The sequence below is a fragment of the Geotrypetes seraphini genome, chromosome 1 (genome assembly GCF_902459505.1).
Source record: "Geotrypetes seraphini chromosome 1, aGeoSer1.1, whole genome shotgun sequence".
NCBI lineage: Eukaryota > Metazoa > Chordata > Amphibia > Gymnophiona > Dermophiidae > Geotrypetes > Geotrypetes seraphini.
The window spans coordinates 502,632,428-502,658,079 of NC_047084.1; the positions used below are offsets into that span (position 1 = coordinate 502,632,428).

Genomic DNA, 25,652 nt, shown 5'->3' on the forward strand with positions numbered 1-25,652 from the left:
CCTTTCTTTTTCTTTACATCTTCCAAAGATGTCAGATGTTTATATTATCAGTAGTTCTACTACTTTTGGTGATTTTTTGTATTACCCTTTTTGGGCTTCAAAAATCTTTTTACCTGCTTAAACAGTTTACTATCTGATTTTAGTTTGTGATATCCAACAAGATGGTATGAGTTAACTGCTTCAGGAAGATAAAAAAAGGCAAACTAGTGATGTATGCTTTCTCTCTTCTTTGGGAAGCAAATCTGTCCTCCTAGATCATGTGTGGCCAAATATTTAATAAACCTAAGATAAAGACTGGCAGTTTTTTGTGGCTGACTATGATATTGCTCAATACTAATCACCTGTGTACCTAAATCTAAGTCAGTTTGAACTTAAATATGTAAGAGGTAGGTAATTTTAAAAATAAAATGAGTGAATTTTGCTCTTTTCTTCCTCTCCCCCCTCCAAAAAATAAACCTAGATATTGAGGAGCATATAATGTGATCCTTTGGTTTGTCTGCAACAATGTCTGTAGTTATCTTGACCATTTAGAAGATCTCATGAGTTTAAATGGAAGGAGTTCCTAGTAAGCAACTTTTTTTATTTGACAGTCTGCCACATTTGGCCTCCATTTCAATTGGAACTAGCAGTGGCTTTTGCACTGTTCTTCAAGCTGTGGTATAAAGTGGGTTTGATTATTGTAACGGGAGTTTATTTAGGGATATCAGTTATGTAATTATGCTTGCTGCAGGAAGTTCAGAACATGATGGCCCATTTCTTCACTGGCTGTACCGTGCAACAACATATTTACCCTTTTTTAACAGCACTCCATTGGCTTCCCATAGAATAATTTTAAAATATGCTGAATAGTTTTTAGTTATTAAGGATAGTACTGATGTTCCAGAATACGTGAAAGATCTGCTGCATTGGTTATTGCTGATACAAATTTTGCTGCCAATTTTTTGGAGATTACATCATTGAGAATTAAGCTGGTTAAGACTCATGCCAGTGTCTTTTCATTTGCTGCCCTCAAATTACTTTGCCTGCAGAGGTTCGGGCCCAAACGGATAAAAAAAATCTATAGAAAATTTTTAAAGGTGCATTTATTTGCTGAGGCTTTTTCTGTTACTGACTAAATTTTTGGAATATTTTGAATTGCTATCTGATATATAACCTATATGTTTTGTTTATGCTTTGCATGCTCTTTTTAACGTGTGTGTGTTATTTTATGAGTGTACAGTCTGTAAACCATACAGAATAGTTTCAATCAAATTTAGCAGTATAAAATGTATGTTAAAAGATAAAAAAACATCTACAGGGGGCTATGGTATCATGAGCCTTCATTTGCATCTATCCAAGGATTTCTCCTTTGTTTTGCACCCTCCTAAGATACTTAGTTAAGTCACTGCAGCAACTGAAGCCAGCTGGGACCACCATGGCTCTCCCCACAGAAGACTTTGACTGGTAATCAAATCCAGATCCACCAGGCCAGCTTATGGGAATCTTTTTAACACAAATAGATTCCTTTTGCAGCAGATGGGAAACAAGGGGAACGGGGAATAGGAAAATGAATAATAAGAATTAAAAAAAAAAAAAGAGGAGGAAAAATTGGAAAGGAAAATAGGAGAGAGTAAAGGAGTTAGTGAAGGTTCTCAATGGAGACTAGAGAAATAGATGGAAAAAAAGGGGATGAAATAAGAACTGGAAATCCACCACTATTATTATTTTTTTCTTCTTTTTTGCAACTAGTTAAAACCAGTTTAGCTATCCATTTAGCCAGTTGCTCTCTGCATTGAACCTTTTTCATAAAATCAATCTTAAACTCTTATGTAGTCTGGACAGAGCTTTGAACAAATGATACTTCTAACTTTGCACAAGACAGTGGAGCAGTGCTTAACAATTTTCTCCTTTTATGTAGTCACCTATCGTTGTGTGCAGCTTATGTAAACGAGATGGTCACCTAAAGAAGGATTGTCCAGAGGATTTCAAAAAAATTGAGCTTGATCCTTTACCACCATTGACATCTGCACATTTGAAAATTTTGGATCAAGTTTGCGTCCAGTGCTACAGTAAGTGACTGGTAATTGCATCAATTAGCACTGTCATAAACTGATAAATTAAGAAAAACTAGAATGTGTGAGAAGCAGTAGTTGGTGTTTCATTTCACTCCAGTGGTTCAACAGCAGGCAGATGAAAGGTGAAACCACAAGTTGTCTCTGCTACTTGACATTTTAGCTTGTTTCTCATTGATAGGTGGAAAAATAAAACTTGATCTTTGTGGCTCTTTGTGAATGATGAATTCTTTATCCAAACTAAGCAGTTCTTCCCTCTTAAATACGACTTGAGGTAAAAAAGATAGTGGACTTGTGGAGTCCAACCTCTTTTTAATTACTTAGCAGCTCACTCTCTGCTAGGCAGTATTTTTAACTGGTGATGCTGAATACGGAAAGAAATTCTTATAAGGCTATTAGTATACGGATCAGCTTAAGTTTCTGGATCTGCATTTTTCATTAAAATCTAAATACTTTATCCTGACAACTGATCTTTTCTGAAAATTTGTCTAGTTTTGCTATTAGTGTTGTAGCCATTGTCAAAATATTTTTATGCTGTCTTTCGGGGGAAGGGGGAGTTAAACATTTTTCTTCTTTGCCTTAGAGCAGGGGTGCCCATACTTTTTGGACTTGCGAGCTACTTTTAAAATGACCAAGTCAAAATGATACACCAACAATAAAAAATTTTAAAAACACAAAGCACACTGAAAGGCAGAGAAAATGTTAATTATCATTCATATTCCGGGGGTTTTTCAAAGAGGTCAAGGCAGATGATTCTATGCAATGTCACCTCAGTAACAACCATACAAAAATAGACAAATATACCCCCTCCCTTGTTACTAAACCATGATAGCAGTTTTTAGCGCAGGGAGCTGCGCTGAATGCCCCGTGCTGCTCTCGACGCTCATAGGCTCCCTGCACTAAAAACTGTTATTGCGGTTTAGTAAAAGGGAGCCATAGTTCAAAATATAGACAGCAGATATAAATTCTCAAAACAGACACACTTTGATCACTAAATTGAAAATAAAATCATTTTTCCTACCTTTGTTGTCTGGTGATTTCATGAGTCTTTGGTTGCACTTTCTTCTTCTGACTGTGCATCCAATATTTCTTCCCTTCTTTCAGCCTCCTGTATGCTTCCTTTCCTCCAGACCTCATTTTCTCCCCCCAACTTTTTCTTTCTTTCTCCCCGCTCCCTTTTTTCTTTCTTTCTTTCTTTCTGTCTCCCTGTTCCCCCTTTCTTTCTGTTCTTTCTTTGTCTCCCTTCCCTCCTTCTTTCTGTCTCCCTGCTTGCCCCTTTCTTTCTTTCTCCCTGCCCTCCCCCAAACCACTAGGTTTGCCGCCACTGTCATCGGGGAACAGGCCCCCAAGCCACTGCCGCCCCAAACTCTCCCTGCAGAAGCGTCGTGCTGACCAGCATTCCACTCCTTGACGTCAATTCTGACGTCTGAGAGGAAGTTCCAGGCCAGCGATTGAATTGATATCGGGGAGAGGAATGCTGGTCGGTCCGACGCTTCTGCAGGGAGAGCTTGGGGTGGCGGCGGGGGACGTCGGGGAGAGGAAGGCTGATCGGCCCGGTAGATCAGGATGGCAACACGAGTCTATCACGGAGCCCGGGATAGGCTCCGCGATTGACTCGCATTGCCTTCCCGATCGACATATTGGGCACCCCTGCCTTAGAGAATGCCCCTCCCCCGGCATGTGTAACAGTCATCTCACAACTTTCTGTATTTGCACTTATTCTGCCCTAATTGATTCCATAAATATTGAAAATAGTGGTCATGTAACCATTATACTTCTTTTCCATAGTTTCCATAGTATACAGCAATGAGTCTTTAGCCCAGGGGTGGGCAAACTCTTTGACTCGTGGGCCACAATGGGTTCTTAAATTTGACAGAGGGGCCGGACCAAGAGCAGATGGATGGATTGTTTGTGTGAACTAATAAATTAAATGTAAACATCCCATCCGAACCCCACCAACCGCGAGCCCTATATACCTCCCTCCATAGCAGGGTCGGGCTGGCAGCACTCTAAACAGGCTGCTTTGCGGCCATCTCCCATCGTGTCCTTCTGTGTGCCACGTTACTGATTACATCATCAGTGATGCAGTACAGCAGGAGAGGCAAGGGAGGAGTCCAATCAGCCAAGGAAAACTGTCTTTATACAAAGACACAAGTCTCTTTTTCTTGGAAAACTGTCTTTATTTGAAAAAACAAGTCCCACCATGGATCTTATTTTCGGCGTCCAAGTGATGCCTTCCTCTGGAAATAACTAAACATTAATAAAAAAGTAAATCATCAAACAAACATAAAATCAATAAAAACAGGAAATACAATCTAAAACGCAAGATGTATAATAGATACATTAAAACGCAATGACATCCAAATGAATGTACTAATAAATAAAGCATATAAATGCATGTCAATGGCTAATATACTGAAAATAGGCAAAAGACATCAGAAGTAAAAATGAAAAGCTAAAAATGCATATAAATAGAGCATATATGCATGCATCAATGGCTAAGGTGCTGTAAAAAATACTGAAAATAGAAGAATGGTAAGCTGAAATGCATATGGTCAAACCATAACAAAAGAATATTTCAATAAGGCTTCAAATAGTAAACAAATAGTAGAAATAGACAAAACATATTGCAAAACAGATGCAAGGAAAAAGATTTATATAATTAGATAAGAACGTGTGTGCTGAAATATCAACAACGTATATCAATAAAAAGGAGAGAACACAGGACACAAGGCAATGAAACAGTGGAAGTACAGAGCAAAAAAAAAAAAAAAAAAAAGCGCCAAAATAAATAAATGAATGAATGGGCCGACACCTGGTGTAGGAAAATAAAGCATGTAAAGACGATCAGAGGGTTGAAAGAGCAAATAACATAAACACAGACTTGCCTAAAGAATCAAAGAAATGTAACACTGCAACATAGTGCCCGAGGGAGCTGATAAAACACAGACATAGACATAAGTGGCAAATCAGAAGCCATGGGCAAAAAAAAGGAGGGAAGATAAATTGCAAATAATGAGGGTGAAGTACTTAAAAAAAATGGCATGTACAAAAAGCTACAAGGCATGTATTACAAAATAAAAAGACCATGAAAAAAACCCAGGAGAGAAACAAAATGTCCAGCTGTGAAAAACCACTACAGAAAGGGAAAGACTGATAGACAGCGGTCTGCATAAATTGTAAAAACCCGAAGAAAGGCAGGAAAAACAGAGGAACTCACCTCAGCTCATTGTGGAGACCGCTCGATTCAGGGCCAGTGGATTCCCCATCAGAAGAACTGTCTGGAACTCTAAGCCATTTGGCTGGCCTTAAAGGCTCTAGAAGAGGGAAAGGCTAGAAGAGGGAAGCTCAGATGCTCTTCCAGTGTGCGGAAGCCCACCTTCAGGCTCTTTCCTCTGCCCAAGTTACTGGAGTGGAAAATGTTCACATCTGCTCCTCAGGCTCGTCACTGCCCTTCCCCTTCCTGATGCAACACTGTTATATAACTCTTATGTACACGTATTCATAATTTCCATAGCAAAGCAGCAGATGAATCCAGAGACTAGTGGGTATAGCTCACATCGACCAGCAGGTGGAGATAGAGAACTGATTAACAGTTGGCCTTAAAGCCTGGTGTTCTTTCTGTTTATTCAGTTTTGCTCTATCTCCCAGCAGGGATGGAGCTATCCTTCTAGCTCCTGGTCTCTGCCTGCTGCAGGATAGATTGAAGTGGTGTTCCGGTAGGATTCCTCTGTTGAGACTAGTTCTCTTCAGTAGGTGGGGGTGCCTGGCTGATTGGTGCCGGCTTTGGGAGGTACACCTGGGCCCTCCCAGGTCCCTGCTCCACCCTCCCCTCCGTTGGATAGAGGGGTTCCTTTCCAGGTGCAGGATATTGGCTGGCTTCTTCATTCCAGTATAAATAAAAAAAAAAAAAATAAAAAAAAAATGGAGCCTTCCTGCTAGTACTGAGCCGGGCAGTGGTTAACTCGGCTTCCAGTACATTTACCAACGATTGCCTGGCTTCGGGGGTAAGCGGCGGACCGGGTGAGTGTTTTCTTTGCCTTCCTCGAGGGTGGTCGCGTTTCCCGGGTGCCGGGCGTCTTGGGGGGCGGAGTCGTCTTTCGGCGGCGTTCGCCGCGTGTGTGAAAAAAAAAAAAAAAAACCGCGTCGGAGCTTTTTGATCAGGCCGAGGGGGGATGGCTGCAGAAGTTAGTCAGCTGTGTTCGCGCTGTGGGAAGCGCCGAACACGGGCGGGTCTTTGCTCTGCCGGGTGCTTGGAAGCACAGGCAGACGACCCGTTTTTGGCGGCTTGCGAGGCGGCCATGTCCCGGGTGCGGGAGTCTTGCGCAATGTCCCCGCCGCTCGGAGCCGATGCAGGGTTACTGCAGGACTCGGCCACGGAGGACAAGAGTGAGGCGGCGGGGGAACAGGCGTCAGCGCTGGAGGCCGGCACGGCCCCTCCCCTCGGCTCGGAGCAGGGCGGGGGAGTGCCTCTTAGTTGGGGGGCATTTTCGCCCGACTTTGTGCTGTTGCTCCATCAGGCCTTTCAGTTGCAGCGCTCGCAGCCTACCCAGCCGGGGCTGGGGGCCGGGCGGTCCCTTCCGGTGCCCTCTACCTCTACGGGGGGGGAGGGGACAGCGGCTAGACCCACGGCAGGGGCAGCAGGCTCCCCGGGGCAGTCGCAGGGGGCTAAGAAGCGCAGGCTAGTGGCTGCGGAGGCAGTGGATATTTTGCCCAGATCTCCTTTCTCCCTGCCTGAGTCATTGGAGGAAGGGGAGCTATTGGAGTGGGACACGGAGAGTATCCCGGGTAGGGAGGGGGATGACCCTACGGCTATCCGGTTGTTCCATAGAGAGGAGCTTTCTTCTTTTATTTCAAACGCTTTGCAGACTTTGAACATTGCTCAGGAAGATGCCACGGGGTCCGGTAACCCCTTGATGGCAGGTACCCGTAGGCCGTCTAAGGCCTTTCCGGTACATGAGGCCATGCAGGAGCTGATCTCGGCGCAATGGGAGGCGCCGGAGGCCAGTTTGCGGGTGGCAAGGGCCATGAGGCTCTTGTATCCGGTCGAACCGTCCGAACTGGACAGGTTTAAATTGCCTAAGGTAGACGCTCTGGTGGCGGCGGTGACTAAGAGAACTACCTTGCCGGTAGAAGGGGGCGTGACACTCAAGGATGCACAGGCAGGGAAGGTGGTCTTCCCAGGAGGCTCAATGGCCCATAAACTTACTGGAATTAAGAGCGATCCGGTTGGCGCTGCGGGCTTTTCAGACCCTGGTTCAAGACAGACCGACCAGGATCTTTTCGGACAGTGTCACGGCGGTCGCGTATGTCAATCGTCAGGGGGGTACCCGGAGCCCGCAGTTAGCCGAAGAGGCAAGACTTTTGTTTCGGTGGGCAGAGGGGCAGATTCCGCTTCTGTCGGCGGCCCACATTGCAGGGCACGAAAACGTGCAAGCGGACTTCCTCAGCAGAACTCTTCTCGATCCGGGAGAATGGGAGTTGTCGGCTCGAGCGTTCAGCCTGCTAGTCCGTCGATGGGGGTTGCCAGAGATGGATCTCATGGCCTCTTCCCGCAATGCGAAGGTGCCTCGGTTCTTCAGCAGACGCAAGGAACAGGGATCGGAAGGGGTGGACGCATTAGCTCTCCCGTGGCCTCCGAATTCCCTTCTGTATGTATTCCCGCCGTGGCCCATGATAGGGCGGGTGTTGCAACGCATCGCTCGCTTTCGAGGCAGAGTAATCCTGGTGGCTCCGGATTGGCCACGGCGGCCATGGTACGCGGATCTGATGCTGCTGTCGGTAGGCGAGCAGGTAGCGTTCCAGGTAACTCCGGACTTGCTAACTCAGGGTCCAATATTAATGGAAGATCCGGGCCGCTTTGGTCTTACGGCCTGGCTATTGAAAGGTCACGGCTGAAAAAGAAGGGTTATTCAGAACGGGTGATTTCCACCCTGCTTAAGGCTAAGAGGATTTCAACGTCAGCCTCCTATGCGAGGGTCTGGAGGATCTTTGAGGCATGGTGCGGAAGACACGGAATTGCGCCTTTCCATGCTTCTCTGCCGGCTATTCTGGCGTTCCTGCAGGAGGGCGTAGAGAAAGGGTTAGCATATAACTCTTTAAAGGTCCAGGTATCGGCCATTGCCTGTTACAGGGGCCGGGTGGCTCGCTCGGCTCTCGCATCACAGCCGGACGTGGTACGTTTCCTCAAGGTGGTTCAACATATCCGGCCGCCGGTTAAGCGAATTTGTCCAACTTGGAACCTTAGACTCGTCCTTGGGAAATTGCAGGGGGCACCTTTTGAGCCCCTATCAGCGGCCACTTTGAAAGATGTCACACTAAAAACAGTTTTTTTGGTGGCGATGGCTTCAGCAAGGCGAGTATCAGAGCTGCAAGCGCTTTCTTGCAGGGAACCCTTTTTGCGTTTCTCGGAGGCTGGGGTGACGGTGCGTACGGTGCCGTCCTTCCTGCCTAAGGTTATTTCGTCCTTTCATGTGAACCAGAGTCTGTTTCTGCCATCCTTCAGGAAGGAGGATTGGGGGAAGCGTTTTTTGTCGGTACGGCTCCTGGATGTCCGCCGTATGCTTCTCCATTATTTGGAGGTGACGAATGCTTTTCGCCGGTCGGACCATCTCTTTGTCGCGTTCGCGGGTAAAAACAAAGGGATGGCGGCATCTAAAGCGTCCATTGCGCGTTGGGTCAAGGACGCTATTGCTTCGGCATATGTGTTGTCAGGGAAGAAGGTACCGGAGCACCTTCATGCTCATTCCACTCGGGCTTTGGCTACATCTTGGGCGGAGTCCGGGGGGATGTCATTAGAGGAGATTTGCCGGGCGGCCACTTGGTCGTCAGGGAATACTTTTTCAAAGCATTATCGGTTAGATGTAGCAGCCCGTTCAGAGGCGAGTTTTGGCGCGGCAGTGCTGGCAGAGGCGGCATTGGCGTCCCACCCAGTTTGAGTTTGCTTTGCTACATCCCACTAGTCTCTGGATTCATCTGCTGCTTTGCTATGGAAGGTAAAATTATGGTCATACCTGTTAATTTTCTTTCCTTTAGAAGCAGCAGATGAATCCAGAGCCCCTCCCCAAGTGCACGGGCTGTGTGTAGGGTGTTTAGGTCATTAGGTTAGCCGGGGCTATGGTTGGTAAGTGTATTATTTCATGTCTGAAAAAAAAAAAAAAAAAAAGAAACACAAGAAACGTCAAACGAGAAAATATCAATGGGATTCAGAAGAGAAAGACACATTTTTTACTGGAATGGAGTTTGTGGCTGCTCATTCTCCTTTCGGGATGCTTGGGCAAAGTGCATAACTGAATAAACAGAAAGAACACCAGGCTTTAAGGCCAACTGTTAATCAGTTCTCTATCTCCACCTGCTGGTCGATGTGAGCTATACCCACTAGTCTCTGGATTCATCTGCTGCTTCTAAAGGAAAGAAAATTAACAGGTATGACCATAATTTTACCTTCAATATTGTTTTAGTCTGACTTGTATGAACTAATGGTTTTCAATTTTTTTCTTATGCAGAAGACTTTTCTCCAAATGTGGTAGAAGAACAAGCCCGAGAACACATACGGCAAAATCTAGAAAATTTCATTAGACGCGACTTCCCAGGTAATAATTTTTTTTAGCATGAAGTCTCTGTCAGTGTACAGATGCTGTAAACACAGTAATCTTTTGATTGATAGATGGATATTCATTTAGTTGTCTTCTTTGCAATAGAAGCTCAAGATGAGTTGCATTCAGATGCAGTAGGTTATTTGCTTGTCTCTGGAATGATAAAGTCAAAACTTTCAATCACCCACCATTAAACATTTTAAAAAACAAACAAACCATGACATCAGTTCAAGGAATAAGTTTGTGATTCTGTCTTCAGTGTGTTAGGAAATAAACCTTTCCAGCTTTACTATGGGAAAATCTAATTATCTGTTAGTCTGATATAAAATTAAAGCACTTCTTTGTCACATAAGTATACACTTGTACAGAAGAGAATACAACATTTGTGAACATAAGGTGAATACATTTGTTATATGAAGCTATATTTTACATTTTATTTCACTTCCAAATCTATGGTGTTTATGGTTATCTTCAGGGAGTTGATGTGCTAGAAATACTCTTAAGTTATGAAACTATAACAAGAGGCACTGATCTGTCAGCCAGTCAGATATACAGCACACAGATCAAGCAAATAGAAAAGAGGTATGGTTTATTAATACAAGGACCTGACATGACCATGTTTTGCCAAGATGGCTGCATCAGGGGTAAATACTAGAACACAAACATATACCGTATTTTTCGCTCCATAAGACACACCATAGATTTAGAGGAGGAAAACAAGAAAAAAACATTCTGAACCAAATTCTCCCTGCCAGGCTCTGCACCCAACCCCACACTCTTTGCCAAGCTCTGTACCCTGTCCCCCATCCCTGCCAGGCTCTGGACTCTGTCCCCCCTCTGGTGGTCTAGTGGTAGGCCGGGACAGGGCAGGCAAGCCTAGTAGCATGCAGGTTGGGACAGGGCAGGCAGGCCTTCCCCTCCCAGGCAGCCGCCCCCCAGGCAGGCCTACCCCCCTTCCAGTTAGGCAGGCTTCCCCCCTCCCAGGCCTACCCCATCCCAGGTAACCCCCCCAGGCAGGCCTCCCCCATCCAGGCCTCCCCGCGGGCAGGCAGGTCCGACTTCGCTCTCCTTAAGATGATGGAAATCAAAATCTCCCCAAGGTTAGAGGCAAATAAAGCACCAAAAGCACTCTAGTAAGGTGAGTTTCCTGCATCTTCTGACTGGCTACAAGAGGCTGTGTGTGTGCATAAAGTAGAGAGAGGTGCAACTAATGTTGGAAGCATGCTTTGGTATTATGAAATCATTCTGACATCATAGTTCCATCTAATGTATACTGTTATCATAATATCGGACGCAGCTGCCTGGTGCACTGACAGCTGGCGCAGCTGACGAGGCAGGCCCCCCTCTCCTCCCCCGTACCTATTTTTAATTAGACAGGGCAGTTTCCGGTCTCCCCCCCCCCCCCCCCCCACCGTTACCTTTTTTAAATTCCGAGGCTCTCCCTCGCTGGACGCGGCTGCCTGGAGCACTGTCAACTGACGCGGCTTCCTCGGAGTCTTCTTCCCTTGCGGCAGAGCGGTGCACAAGGCTGCCAGCCTGGTCCTGCGCTGCTTCTCACGAGAACTCTCCTATTAAGAACTCTTGTGGGAAGCAGCATGGGACCAGGCCGGCAGCCTTGTGCACTGCTCTGCCGCAAAGGAAGAAGACTCCGAGGAAGCCGTGTCAGCTGTCAGTGCTCCAGGCAGCCGTGTTCAGCGAGGGAGGCCGGGAGCTGCCCTGCCTAATTAAAAATAGGTACGGGGGGGCGGGGGCCTGTCTCGTCAGCCCCATCAGCTGTCAGTGCACCAGGCAGCCGCGTCCAGCAAGGGAGGGCCTCAGAATTTACAAAAAGGTAACAGGAGGAGTTTGGGTATTTGCTCCATAAGACGCATCCTTATTTCCACCCCTTTTTGGGGGTGGAAAAAGTGCATCTTATGGAGCAAAAAATACGGTACAAATAAATAATTAAAATCATAAATAATCAGAATCGTAGAAAATTTAAAACATCACATAGTCAAATGTAATAAATGGTAAATAAATAAAACCAGCCATGCAATACAGATACTCACAGTACAGCTATCAAAGAATGTTTCCATAGGAGAATTGAATGCTCATTCAGTGAACACAGCAGTGAAGCAGTGAATTCATTATCAGAAAATAGTGACACAAATGGGACACCTATGCTAAATGGCATGACCAAACCAAAACCTATGTAGACCTTACTAGGAAGAGGTTGGGAACTCTGCACATTTGTATTGAATATCAGCTAAGGACTATCTTCTGCTTGCAGCTTGTTGCCATTAGCTTTTAGGACTTCTGTCTTCTGCTAGCGCCTCATACACTCCAGTGTCTGGGACTTCTATCTTCTGCTTGCAGGTTGTATGCCACAAGGTTTCTTTTTTTAGGACTAAGAAGTTCTGCTTGCAGCTTATATACCACTAGCTTTCAGGACTACTAAACTCTGCTTGCAGCTTGTATGCCACTAGCTTTTAGGACTACCATGTTCTGCTTACAGCTTGTATGCCTCTAACTTTAATTACATTATATACTAGTACACCATACATTAAAACCAGTACACCATACACACCATAACAAAGGCATACGAACACAGCTTTAGAAGGGCTCTCCTGGACAACACCTATAGCTTATAAACATAAGAAGGAAAATAGGAACACTCCCCAAACAAAATGTGTTTTGAAAAGGGTCCAGTAAGATCAACATCACCAGGGAGAGAGCGGGGAACACATGAAAATACAAAAAGAAGAACTAGGCAGCAAACAGTCACCAACCAAAATATACAAAAACAAAATATACCATGGAAAGGAGGCCTGCTAAACACAAGATCCATGAACAAGAAAGGAATCCAGATCGCAGACATAATAGAGGAAAACACACTGGATTTCCTAGTGGTAACAGAATTCTGGCTCACAGAAAACAGTGGGGTCGTCATAAGTGTCCTCAGCTATGGAACCGACTACCCACACAGTTCAGGTCGCTAGACTCACTAATGACCTTCCGCAGAGCAGTAAAGACCTTCCTCTTCCGCTAATCGGGCCATTAAAAACTGCCTCAATATACTTCTCCTAGTACTCTTCACTATGACCAGTCTGGTCTCTAGAATAAGCTCTGTTATTGTCTACTGTAACCTATTTGTTGTCATGACTAGTTTGTTTTCAGACGTTTGTGAATGCCTACTTGTAGCCCGTTCTGAGCTTCTGGGAGAACGGGATAGAAATCTAAATAAATAAATAAGTGAGGAGTACCACCATGCTCAAAAATAGAAAAGGTAATGGGTGGGGAGGTAGTAGTTATATGCAAATCCAACTTGTGTTTCCAGCAAATGAAAATCACCCAACCAACAGGAGCAGCATGCTTATTGCTTCAAGTAGGAAACACAATGGGCATAATGGTGTTATATGCCTTTCTCAACCAAGACACAGAAGACTGGCAAAACATTGTGAACCTCATTGCAGAAACTAACCTAAAATTCTCATTCTTGGTATGCGGAGACTTTAACCCTTTAATTGGCAGATGGTGAAACAGCTACTTTATGTAACTTGATGTTGAACAAGAGCAACAGTGCCAAGTAACAAGCATTTGGAGATGCAGATCTCCCATAAGAGCCATAGAAAACACATGTTGCTTCTAAGCAACAATGCCAAATAAAGGGTTAATCTACATGTAGATGACCCAACGTGCCAAAAAGCCTAACCAGTCATCCAACAACTGGAAAGAATCAGATATAAGGGTACCACGCGGATCAGCTATGTCACCAATGCTCTTCAACATCATCCTCCAACTGCTGGTGAAATTCATCAGAAAACTGAGATGGGAATGCTACATCTATGCGGACTGATAATCAAAAGGAAAACGCGGATCACTTCAAGCTATATCCAACCCACAATGAAATAATGTCATAAAAAAAGGGGTTTTTTTGGATAGTAAAACATTACTCAAGAAAATTTTTAAATACACAAGTAATAAACTCCCAAGTAATAAATTCGCTAGGAGGTTGAAGTATCATATAGAGGCAAAAAGCTCAATGCATAGAATCTCTTATAGAATGATCGCAGCAGGAACGTGTTGAAAGCACATAACACGAAGTTCAGCAACAGTTATATTATCCCCTGAGGAAGGCTTGTTCTGGCTGAAATGCTCTTGACGAAGTAGAGCATTGGGTATTTACTGAAATACTTACAAATGTTGGCATTGGCAAATGGCCATTTAGATAAGTGTTGCTGTTTCTTCTAATTTTTTCTTGTTGTTTGAAAATTGATGATGTTGTCTTGTGGTATGAAAATAAATTCTTAACCTTAGTTAGATACAAATAAAAATTCACATTTAAGGGTGGGATAGAGGTTTGATGTAAATGATTACATGACATTTTACCAATTCAGGATAAGGACCTGAAATAACATAAATGTTATAAGAGGTTCTATGCACTGAGATTTTTGCCTCTATATGATACGTCAACCTCCTAGCGAATTTATTACTTGGGAGTTTTTCTAAAAGCTGGGGTGCTGTGTGAACTGCTCAAGCAGGGTGTTATTTATGTCGTATTGAGTTATACATAAGCTGTTACACTTGTGTATATTTAAAAATTGTCTTGAGTAATTTTTTACTATCCCAAAAAAAACCCTTTTTTCATGACATCTGTGTGGACGACATCCAACTGATCATCCCACTAAAGAAACAAAACGTAAAAACTAAACTGAGGATCAACTCAGGCCTAGGAAGAATCTTTGGATGGTTCCAAACAAATGGACCCGTAACCAAAAAGGAGAAAACAGAACTACTGCGAATTAACAAATGGAAAGGAAATAGCCCAAGATACCAACTAACTTTGAATGGCAACATCATAAAATCTTCCACAGATGGGGTGAGAAACCTAAGAGTAATATCACATAGCATAAGCACCAAATTTCTGCATCTCAATGGCCACGAATTTGGTCTTGGAGAATGAGATGTACAGTGTCAGCATCTATGGGACAAACTTGGTTATTTTTATTACATAGAGTGTTTTGGACCCCTGTTCGTTTACAAAAATTAAACAGTTCTAAGTCCAATAGATGCTGGCACTGTAATCTGGAACCTGGGACACTTGATCATCTACTTTATTATTGTCCCTATATTAAGAAATTTTGGAATTCAATTTGGTCTCAAGTAAATGCATTAATGGAAAATCATGTGGCACTCTCTTACGATACAGTGTTATTTGGCATGATGATGAGGAAAAAAAGTCAAATATCAGAAAACAACAAGCTTTTATTAGTTATGTTGCCATCCAACACATAACCAATAATTGGAAGAATCACGGTAACCTTAGTTATACATTTTGGTGGAATACATTGTCATATATTTAAAATGGAATGAGCAATAGCAATACAAAGAGGGACATATACTAAATTTATAAAAATATGGGGGCCATTGACAAAATATTGTAGTGAATAGTCATCACTTCTTCTCTTCTTCTTTTCTTTTGGCACACCAAAGGGGGGAGGGTGTTGGGTACAATTTTACATAATATGTTATAATATATTCTATAATATGTATATATTCTTTTTTTAATAAATCTTTATTCGTTTTCAAAAATTACAACAAGTGTACAATAATCCATCAGAAATATATTAATTATCACTTGACAATCTTATTTGTAATCTTCCAAATACATAAATATAAAAGAATCCCACCCCTCCCTCCCATATACTAATAATTAACAATTATCAATTCTTATCATTCATACTCCCACCCTCCCTCTATCTTTTCCAATACTGAGGTGTTTAAGATGTCTGATCATTAGAATAAATAATCAATGGCCCCCAAATCTTTTTAAACTTATTATAATTACCTTGTTGTATAGCAAGCACCCTTTCCATTTTATAAATATGTATATATTCGGATTGAAAATATGATGAAGGTTGGGAGGGTAAACGTATCACTTGATTTTTGTGTAGTAGATATCAAAGTGCTATTGTGTAATAACTTGTTGAAATATATTATTTTGTGCATTTATTGTCAAATTTGAAAATGAATAAAGAAGGAGAAAAAAAAACAAAAAACATAATATGCTTGTATACTGCAGCTATCTCTCAGTTCTGTGCGGTTTAGATTACTGGTATAATCATCCATTTTGTCCATTCTGGATTATTGTAATATAATATATTTGGGATCTCATAAAAAGCTTCAAAAGAGACTGCGACTTATACAGAACACGGCAGTCCGTCTAATTTCTGGGTTGAAAAAATATGACCATATTACTTCATCTTATCAACAGTTGCATTGGTTGCCTTTTGAGGCTAGAATATTGTTTAAGTTTGGTTGTACCTGTTTTAAAGTACTGTTTGGTATGGCTCCTATTTACTTGTTTTTATGCTTTGAACGATACAAACCTAACAGAATTACTCGAGGGCAATATTTATTTGTTTTCCTGATTAGCAAGTCTTGTCGTTACGAGAGATTTTTCAATAAATTGCTCGGTTTTCAGGCAGGTAAGATGGATCCATGGTTAAGTACCATCATTTCTCAGGCCCACTCATATATGTCCTTTAGGAAACTACTAAAAACTGATTTATTCGACAAATTTGTAAACTGATGTTCCAGAATATCGACTGGTAAATTGCATATTGATCTTATAGTTAGTAACTTCTTGTGGAATTTTTATTGTATTTTAGTAAACTGTATTTTATTCATTTATTGTATAATATTAGCACTGTTTTATTAGTATATTGCATTTTTATTCATTGATTGTATAATTTTAGTACTGTATGTGAACCGCCTAGAACTATGTGGTAGGGCGGTATATAAAAATAAAATTATTATTATTATTAATAAAGATACTGGACATTCACAATGAATTACAGCCCATTAATTAAAATATTTACCAAACAAGTATGTTTTTAACAATTTTCTAAATGCCAGATAGTTGTTGAAACTTAATATAAAATTACCAAGATGTTTATCCCATATACCGGACTGATAAGATAGAATTCTGCCAAAGAATCGTTTGTAAACACATCCCTTAATAGATGGAAAGTCAAATATCTGTGAACCCCATGTAGGGCATTTTCTATTAACAAATTCAAAGTGGTCAAGAAAATAACTAGGTAAAAGACTATGTAAAGACTTAAAATGAATACAACCAAACTTAAACAATATTCTCGCCTCAATTAGCAGCCAGTGAAATTTTTGGTAATGTTTTGTCACATGGTAGAATTTATTCTGACTGAATATCAAACAAACAGCGGTATTTTGAATAACTTGCAACCTCTTGATGTTTTTCTTACAGATTGACAAGTAAAGGATGTTACAGTAATATAAAGTGCTTAGAATAAGTGACTGTACCAAGAGCCTAAAAGAGGAAAGGTCAAAATATGGCCTAATTGTTCGAACCCAAACCTAGACATGACAATACAAATACAAAGTGTCGTGAAAAACACATACAGTCAAACCTCGGTTTACAAGTGCCGCGGTTTGCGAGTGTTTTGCAAGACGAGCAAAACATTCTCGCAAATTGTGACTCGCAAACCGAGCATTGACTCGATTTGCGAGTCCCCCCGCCCACGAACCGGCATCACCCCTCTGCCTGCAAACCCCCCCCCCCCCGCGAACCAGCAGCACCTCCCCCCTCACGAACGCTCACCCCCCCCACACACACGAACCGGCATCCCCTGCTTGCCCAAACTGAATGCTTACCCCCAATGTGGCACCAGCACGCAGCACCAACCCATAGGAGGTGCCGGTGCACGAAGATCGTGCCTCTCCCCCAACTGGGCCTTGAGCATCTGCGCATGCTCAAGGCCTTCTGGCTCCCGCCTCTCTGGAGAGAACGAGAGCCAGAAGGCCTTGAGCATGCGAAGATGCTCAAGGCCCAGTCGGGGGAGAGGCACGATCTTCGGGCACCGGCACGTCCTGTGGGTTGGTGCTGCGTGCCAGTGCCACATTGGGGGTAAGCATTCAGTTTGGGTGGGCAATAAATAGAGTCTGTATGTGAATGGATGAGATAACAGTTAATTTATCTAATTATTTACTTTTATATCTTTTAGTTTAGAGCGCAGTCAGGTTTTTTTTTATCACTCACAGCTGGTTATAGGCTTGATCTTTCTTATACTTCTTAGAAGTCTGGTGCAGCCTGATATGTTTTACTATTAATGTTTATAGCACCCACCTATATTCACTTTGTAGAATAGAATGTGCAGTCTTTAGCTTATAGATTGCAATAATGTCCCCACTTGAAGTGGAAAAGTGAAGGACTAGGAGAATGGTGTTCCCTATCTGGAGCAGTAACCAGTGAGTGGGAGAGTTCTGATACAGAGTTTCATCTGGTCCATGACAGCAACATCACTCAGTACCCAAGCAAGATGCTTTTACAACTGTGGACTGGGAATCATATTGCTGCTGCAGGTCAGATGGAATCTCCCATAGGCTAGTTTGCTCAACTCTGTCCTAAAAGCATTCTTCAAATCTGACTTCTGTCCAGCATATGTTCTGAGATTTTTTGGGGTCATGCAGAAAAGAATTCAGGTTTCACATAGTCAACTTGTTAGTTGCATGCTATTGTGCCCCTAAGCTAAAATGTTTCCTTTTTACAGTATTAAGACTTTCTATCAGCACAATTACACGTGAGATGGTTATTAAGGGCCTCATTTACAAAATCATGGTAGCAAGTACTGATGTGGCAAATGTGATGATGGCTTTAGGAATTGAATGGGCTGTGTTATATTTGCCGCATGGGAAGTTCCTGGAGGAAAAGTCCATAGTCTGCTGTTGAGACAATCATGGAGAAAGCCACTGCTTGCCCTGGATTGCATGGAATGCTGCTACTATTCGGGTTTTTGCCAGATACGTTCTGACTTGGATTGACCTCCATGAAGATGGGATACTGGGCTAGATGGACCATTGGTCTGACCCAGTAAGGCTATTCTTATGTTCTTAATTGTTACCATGGTTTGTAAAAGGGGCCCCTAGGTGTATTAAGAATAATACTGATGGGTTCTCATATTATAGTGGAGTCTTGCCTGACCAGATCAAGACAGCTCCTGTTTATCATTATGGCAGTGAATAAATCTCATACATGTTATTTTTCTTGTTACCAACAGGAGCAAGACTCAATTTATTTGGCTCATCAAAAAATGGATTTGGATTCATACAGAGTGATCTTGATATCTGTATGACATTAGATGGAGTTGAAACTGCTGAGGTAAAGTTTACAAATATTAGGATGTGTGCCTTTTGGTTCTGTGGTAGTAATGAGCTTCACCTTGCTCTTAAGATGCCTCTCTGAACCATTTTTTGCCCTTATTTGGTAGCCTGACACCTAGCAGTGGCTGCCATTTTAATCCTAGGGCCAAGATGAGCAGGAGCAACTTGGGGTCACTTCTGCTTCTACTAGACATCAGGATCCCAGTAATTTGTGGGTGGTTCCTGTCTGCTGGTATGGGGATTTGGGATGCTGTTGGGGGTGAAGTGGTTGGGAGGGTGTGTGGGCTCAGCCTTCACACCAGCTCATTACAGGAAGGCACTTCTATGTGCTTTGGATCAGAGATAAGTTCCAACTTCTCAGATCTTCTACATTGCCATTTTTGCATCCATGTAAAAGCATCCATTTACTCGTGGAGATCATTCTGAAATAATGGCCAATGTGTGCTAAAATGTGAAATGGGGGAAAAAGTATTAAATATATAAACATTAAATATATAAACATTAAATATATAAACATTAAATACATAAACAAATAAAAAGTATTAAATTTGTATAAACAATATAAATCACTGTAACATTATAAAATACAGCATATATGTGCATTAGTATATAAATATGATAATCCCCATATATCAAACCTCTATCCACACACTCAAACTAATGCACCATTATATTACATTAGTGATTTCTATTCCGCCTTTACCTTGCAGTTCAAGGCGGATTACACAAGAGTTGATTAAGATATTAAGAAGTACATATTACTAAGATATTAAGAGATATTAGTCCATATTAATAGGATATTAAGAGATATTAGGGAAAAGTTTGAACATTTCATGGTTTGTTGATGGGTAGATGGTGTTGCAGGAGGAGTTCGGTGCTTGTTTGGTTGAGTTATATTGGTTTTATGTATTTTTTTGAAGAGTAGGGTTTTTGTTTCTTTTTTTGAAGGTTTTGTAGTCTGTGGTTGAAGTCAGCAGATTGGTAAGTTGTCGGTCTAGATTTGCTGCTCTGGTGACCAGTAGGTTGTCATACATTTTTTTACATTTGACATTTTTGGTTGGTGGGTGTATGAATATCGTGTGGGTTCTCCTGTGTCTGGTTGAGGTGGAATGAGTTAGTCTGTTGTTAGTCTATTGTATACCCTCCCCTGCAAACAGTGTGTAGCTACACATATAACTCCAAAACAATAATAGAAACTTTTTTGATATTATCAATTCTTCTAGCAGATCTGTTGGTTTTTTGGGGGGTTTTTTGTGTCACAAGTCACATAACACTTTGGTGCCTGATTGCCTTGTTTTGTTTGTAGTATTACAGATATCACTGCATTTATTGTAGGAACCACTCTGACATTTCTAGCTCATTAAAAACAAGGTCTGGGATTTGGCATCGTGAGTCTTCATTTGCAGAAACATGGAGATTTGTTTCCCTTATTGTAATAGCATGTTTACCCCATACCAGCCATCTCTAATCTGGTCCCTGCAGACAGCTGCACTCCTTAGGCTAGGAGCCATATGACAGGTTCCAGGGTTCCTTGTAAAATTTTGTATCATGAGCTCTAAATCTGGTCACCAGGAGTTGCACCTCTTAATTACAATGATTCATCCCCAGAACTAGGACTCCTGCCCCTGCATATTACATGACCAGCGACTTACACTGTGAAAGACCCAGTTCAGGAAAAATCTGCATAGTCATGCACACAGTATTTCCACTGAGCCACTGGTGACATTTTGGTTGCTGTGGAAGGTTATTCTAAAACTTGGTAATAAAACACAAAAAGAAGCCCGAGTGTTATATTTAAATACATTAGTCTTGTAAGGATGAAAGCACAAGATGACAAGACTTAAAGTGGCCTTCCACCAGAGGTAATGAAAACCAGCAATTTTAACTGATTGGGCGGGGAGAGAATTAGCATTGGGTTGCATATGAAATGTTATATGCTTATCTACCCAAAAGAGAAAAATCTCTGATAACAATGCTGAATAGATAAATTGGTTTTTGCTTGCTATCATCTATTATACTGTGTTAAATATTCATTAATAGGGGCACACAGGAGAAATTAAAATATTGAACAGTAATTTTGTGCAGTGTGATAACCATGTATGCTCACTTCTAGGATAAAAATGTTGGGGGTTGATATTCACAACACAGTGTTCAGCTGCTTTTTTTTTTTTTTTTAAGCACTGATCATTGTGATTAAAATAACAGATATTCAGCGCTGGTATCTGGATACCACCCAGCGCTGAGTATCTACTTTCAGTGCTCTGGTGGTGCTATCCAGTTAGGGCAGTATTCAGACTGTTAATCATCCTTTTTGCTGTCCTAACTGTATCCAGTTGTCATCTAGCTAGTGGCTGCTAACCAAAAAACCTCCAGCTCTGGCCAGAGCCCACTCCTGCACTGTCTGGATAATGCCAAGACAGTCAGCTGACACATTCAACAGCACTGTCTGATTAATGCCATTGGATATCCCTTTCGCCAGCATTTATCTGGTTAGCAGCCCCTACTAATTGAATAAGTGCCTTTGTATATCAGTCCATTGTGGCTAAACTATAATGCTGTATGGTGTATATTATATATTATTTTCATCAGTATAAATTATATTGGTTATATGTGTATTTTTTGGAGTTTGTACTATGCAATCTAGATCATTGGCCTATAATTAAAGGAATTGGATCTTATCTATGAAATTACTGAATAAGATATTTTTAGAAATCATTACTTACTTATAATTAGGGCTTCTAATATTAGATTTTAACCAATAACACCAGTAAAACACTCCATAGAACCCCTCCAGTAAAATAGAAATTTGTTAGATAAAAACACATCTCTCCTCACTAAGTTTTATCCCTTTTTTTGTGCTAATGACTCCTAAATAAAACAAATTACATAGTTGATTGTTGTGAAAATGATACTCGGCAATAGACCTTGTGATGTGAAAACACCAACTTTTTGTACTCTCAACCCCTGTAATCCGCCTAGTAGATAGGCGGAATAGAAATTCTTAAAATAAATAAATAGTTGGGAAAATAAACTCCTAAATTTACAATTTATTAACAGCAGTGTTTAGAAGCCCTACTTATAATTTATAAATCTTTCCATGTTACATACTTTAACTAGTTATCTCTGTTGATAAAAATTCTTTCTATTGCAGGAATTGGATTGCATAAAAACTATTGAAGAATTAGGAAGAAACCTTAAAAAACACATGGGTATCTTTTAGCTCTTTTCTATCTTTGTGGCAAGTAGATTTTTTTATTGTAATGCATAATAATTTGGGGAGAGGATTTCATTCAGTTTCATACTGTTCTTCGATCTAAAAAATTATTTTGCAGTAACAAAGCAAGCACAACAAAGCCATTATTAATATGATGTATGGCTCAATTTTGTGATCCATCCCTGTTGCTTGAGGCATAGAACAGGTATCATAAGTAGGCAATTTTATTGTGTAAAATCCTGTTTTAAGGCATGCTGCAAGGCCAAAGACATAACTAGGGAAGAGAGTCTTTTAGAGAAAGATAGTGCTGACATTGTATTCAGTGAGGAATGCTGGGTGTCAGGCTCCTGTCAGTGGCAGGTAGATTGGGGCTGTAAGTTCGGGATAAAACAGATGATAAGGAATGTTAAAAGGATGGGAAGGGACTGGTGCAAGAGTAAGTGATGCATTGATAAATGGGAGAGTTATTGAGGAGTTGAGAGTGGGAATTGAAAAGCTGGTAACTAGGCAAGAGGAGAAGAGAGATAAATTGAGGACTGAAAAGAATAGCCTGGTTAGACAGTGATTGAATGGGGAAGATGAAGGAATAAGACCAAAGATGGCAGGGTAAAAATTCAAAGGGTGCAAGGAGAAAAAGGTAAAGAGATTGCAATGAGAGAGCATGGTAGGGTCAACAAATAGATGGGAAAGCTTGGTAGAGTGTTGGAGGGAAAAGGAAAGCTTAAGAAAAATGAGAGGAGATGAATGGATATAGAGTGGGGATGGCTTGAGAAAATCAAAACGGAGGCCATGCCTGGATAATGAAGGGCTATACAGTTAGATTGAATTGGTGAGCCCTTCATGTGTGAGAGAAACGAAGGGGGAGTTGGGAAGGTGAAGAGTGGTTGAAAGAGAGGAGAATAGATTAAGTATAGTTACGAAAGAATAGGCAGAGAAGAGAAAAAAAGATGAAAGAAAGATCAATCTCAGAAAGGAAGGAACAGAAGATGATGAGAGAAGAAACGGAAAATTGAAAGAAGACCCTAAAAAAAGTAGCTAAAAAATCAGTAAGTGAAATGTAGAAAAGACCAGGACCACCATTGTCCTGATTAAGTTCTTTTTGTAGATATTAAAATTTGTCCGTGCAGGCTTCCGTTTTCTTATAAACAAAGATATACAAGGGGTGTTCAATAAATTTATCTATCACAGTAGGAAAGAAAAGAATTTTCAAAAAGGTTTTGTTTTATTTTTTTAAATATAGTCCCCTGATAGCTCCATACACCTCATCCACTTTTCCTACAATGACTTTAACCCCTTTGAAAAGAATTCTTCTGTTTGACCTTTAAACCAGGATGTCACAGCTTCCTTGATGTCTTTATCACTTTAAAACCACTGTCCATGGAGAGATTTCTTCAAAACTCAGAACAGGAAATAATCCATGAGAGCCTGGTTAGGACTGTAGGGTGGATGGCTCAGCTGCTAAAATCCACATTCTCAGATGGCAGCCTGTGATTGTCGTTGTGACATGTGCACCAGCGCATTGTCGTGAAGAAGCAGCATGCCTGCTATGAGTTTTCGTTATCTTTTCTCCTTGATTGACTCCTGCAAAGCTATGACTTTGTCTGCAGATTTTCTGTCTTGATCTTTTTTAGGGTGGGGGATGACTTGTAATTCCACTGCATTGACTCCATTTTGGACTCAGGATCTCTGTGACAGGCCCAAGTCTCATCTCCAGTCACCAAACAATGAAAAAAATTAACTTGGTCTTCATGGAGCATCTCCAAGTTCTCCTGACAGCATTGATGCCTTGTGGTCTTCTGACATGGTGTCAGCATTTTTGGAACCCATCTTGCACTAATCTTGGACATGTCCAACTTTTCATGAATTATTTTCCAAACTGTACCTGCCAAGATGCCCCTTTCTTCAGCTGTTCTGGAAACCTTAATTCTTCTATTTGACAAAATTAAATCCTTGACTTTCTTGCACATTTCTGTGGAATTTCTACCTCACTTAAACTGCTTACCCCCAAATTTTACTTTGTAGGATGATGGGGCAGATTCACCATGAACTGTGGTCATGCGTTTATGGATCTCCTTTGGCATTTTCCCTTCTTTTGTGAGAAATATCACTGAACAGTGCTCCAAATCTAGCAGTTTCTTACTTGATTCACGAGGACTTTCCTAACATCCTGTCTCTTAGAATGTTAGCTTCACACTGAGCTGCAACTGTGCATGAAACCTTGAGAAATGTCACAACGTGCCAGACTAGTTTCAACATGCTTGCTACTTTCTTTCATACTCAGATAAATTATTGAATGCCCCTCATCTACTATAATAAAGTGCTAAGCACGCATGCGCAGTCTTACCTGCGTGATCACTGATCCGTAGGTCCACGGCCAATGCTCCCTCTCTCGCAGACCGCAAGGTGATGTGTGGTCTTGCCGGCTCTGGCTCCCTTACCCTTTACGGGCGAAGGTTATTTTTACGTTCAAGCTCCGGCTCCCTTACACTTCACCGGCAAAGTTTATTTTTAAGTTCAAAGCCACTGCCGCGGCTCCTCTCTTGAGCAGCACATGCATCGGAGAAAGCTTCCGATGCAGGCGGGGATCGAGAGAGGAGCCGCCACCGCCGCTTGGAACTTAAAAATAACTCCCCAATAATAGCAGGCACGTTCGACGGAAATCATTTAAAAAAAAGCTGAGCAGGCCAGACCGTGGGCAGGGGAGGGACAGAACGGAGCAGGCACGTTGGACAGAAATCCTTTTAAAAAGCTGAGCAGGCCAGACCGTGGGCAGGGAAGGGAAGGGGGAGGGACCGAACGGAGCAGGCACGTTGGATAGAAATCCTTTTAAAAAGCTGAGCAGGCTAGACTGCGGGAAGGGGGAGGGACCGAACAGAACAGGCACATTGGATAGAAATCCTTTTAAAAAGCTGAGCAGGCCAGACCGCGGGCAGGGAGGGAAGGGGGAGGAGCCGAACAGAGCAGGCACGTTTGACAGAAATTATTTTAAAAAGCTGAGCAGGCCAGACTGCGGGCAGGGAAGGGAAGGGGGAGGAACCGAATGGAGCAGGCCAGATTGTGAGAAAAGAAGGGAAAGAGGTGTGGGGGGAAATGCTGCTACTGCTGCACAGGTACCTGGAGGGGAAGGAAATACCACTGCTGCTGCACAGAGAAGTGGAGGGGGAGGGAAATACTGCTACTGTTGTTGCACAGGGAATTGGGGTGGGGGGAGGGAAATGCTGCTGCACAGGGAAGTGGGGAGGGAAATGATGTTGCTGCTGCACAGGGAAATGGAGGGGGAGGGAATGCTGCTGCGGATGCTGCACAGGGAAGTGGGGGGAGGGAAATGCTGTTGCTGCTACACAGGGAAGTGAGGTGGGGGGAAGGGAAATGCTGCTGCAAAGGGAAATAGAGGGGAAGAATGACAGACAGATAATGGGAGGGAGGGAGACAGGAAAAAAAAAGAAGAAAAATGGGGCAGGGAGAGGGACAGAAAGACAGACAAAGAAAGGGGGCATGGGAGGGAGAGAAACAGAAAGAAAAAAAGACAGATAGACATATATTCTAGCACCTGTTAATATAAAGGGCTTATTCCCTTTTGGTCCCAGAGTGGACATTAGTTAAAAGTAATAGGGT

At 42.1% G+C, this 25,652-nt stretch overlaps 1 protein-coding gene across 3 annotated transcripts in view; it reads left to right on the forward strand.

Annotated features, from left to right (window-relative positions):
• Positions 1-25,652, forward strand: part of TUT7 (terminal uridylyl transferase 7) — a 317,026-nt gene that overhangs the window by 156,457 nt on the left and 134,917 nt on the right. For all 3 annotated transcript variants that reach the window (XM_033927693.1, XM_033927688.1, XM_033927701.1), the window contains exons 14-17: positions 1,898-2,048; positions 9,557-9,643; positions 18,721-18,821; positions 21,975-22,032. In XM_033927693.1, the coding sequence (XP_033783584.1) occupies positions 1,898-2,048; positions 9,557-9,643; positions 18,721-18,821; positions 21,975-22,032 (397 nt within the window). The remainder of the gene's footprint in view (positions 1-1,897; positions 2,049-9,556; positions 9,644-18,720; positions 18,822-21,974; positions 22,033-25,652) is intronic.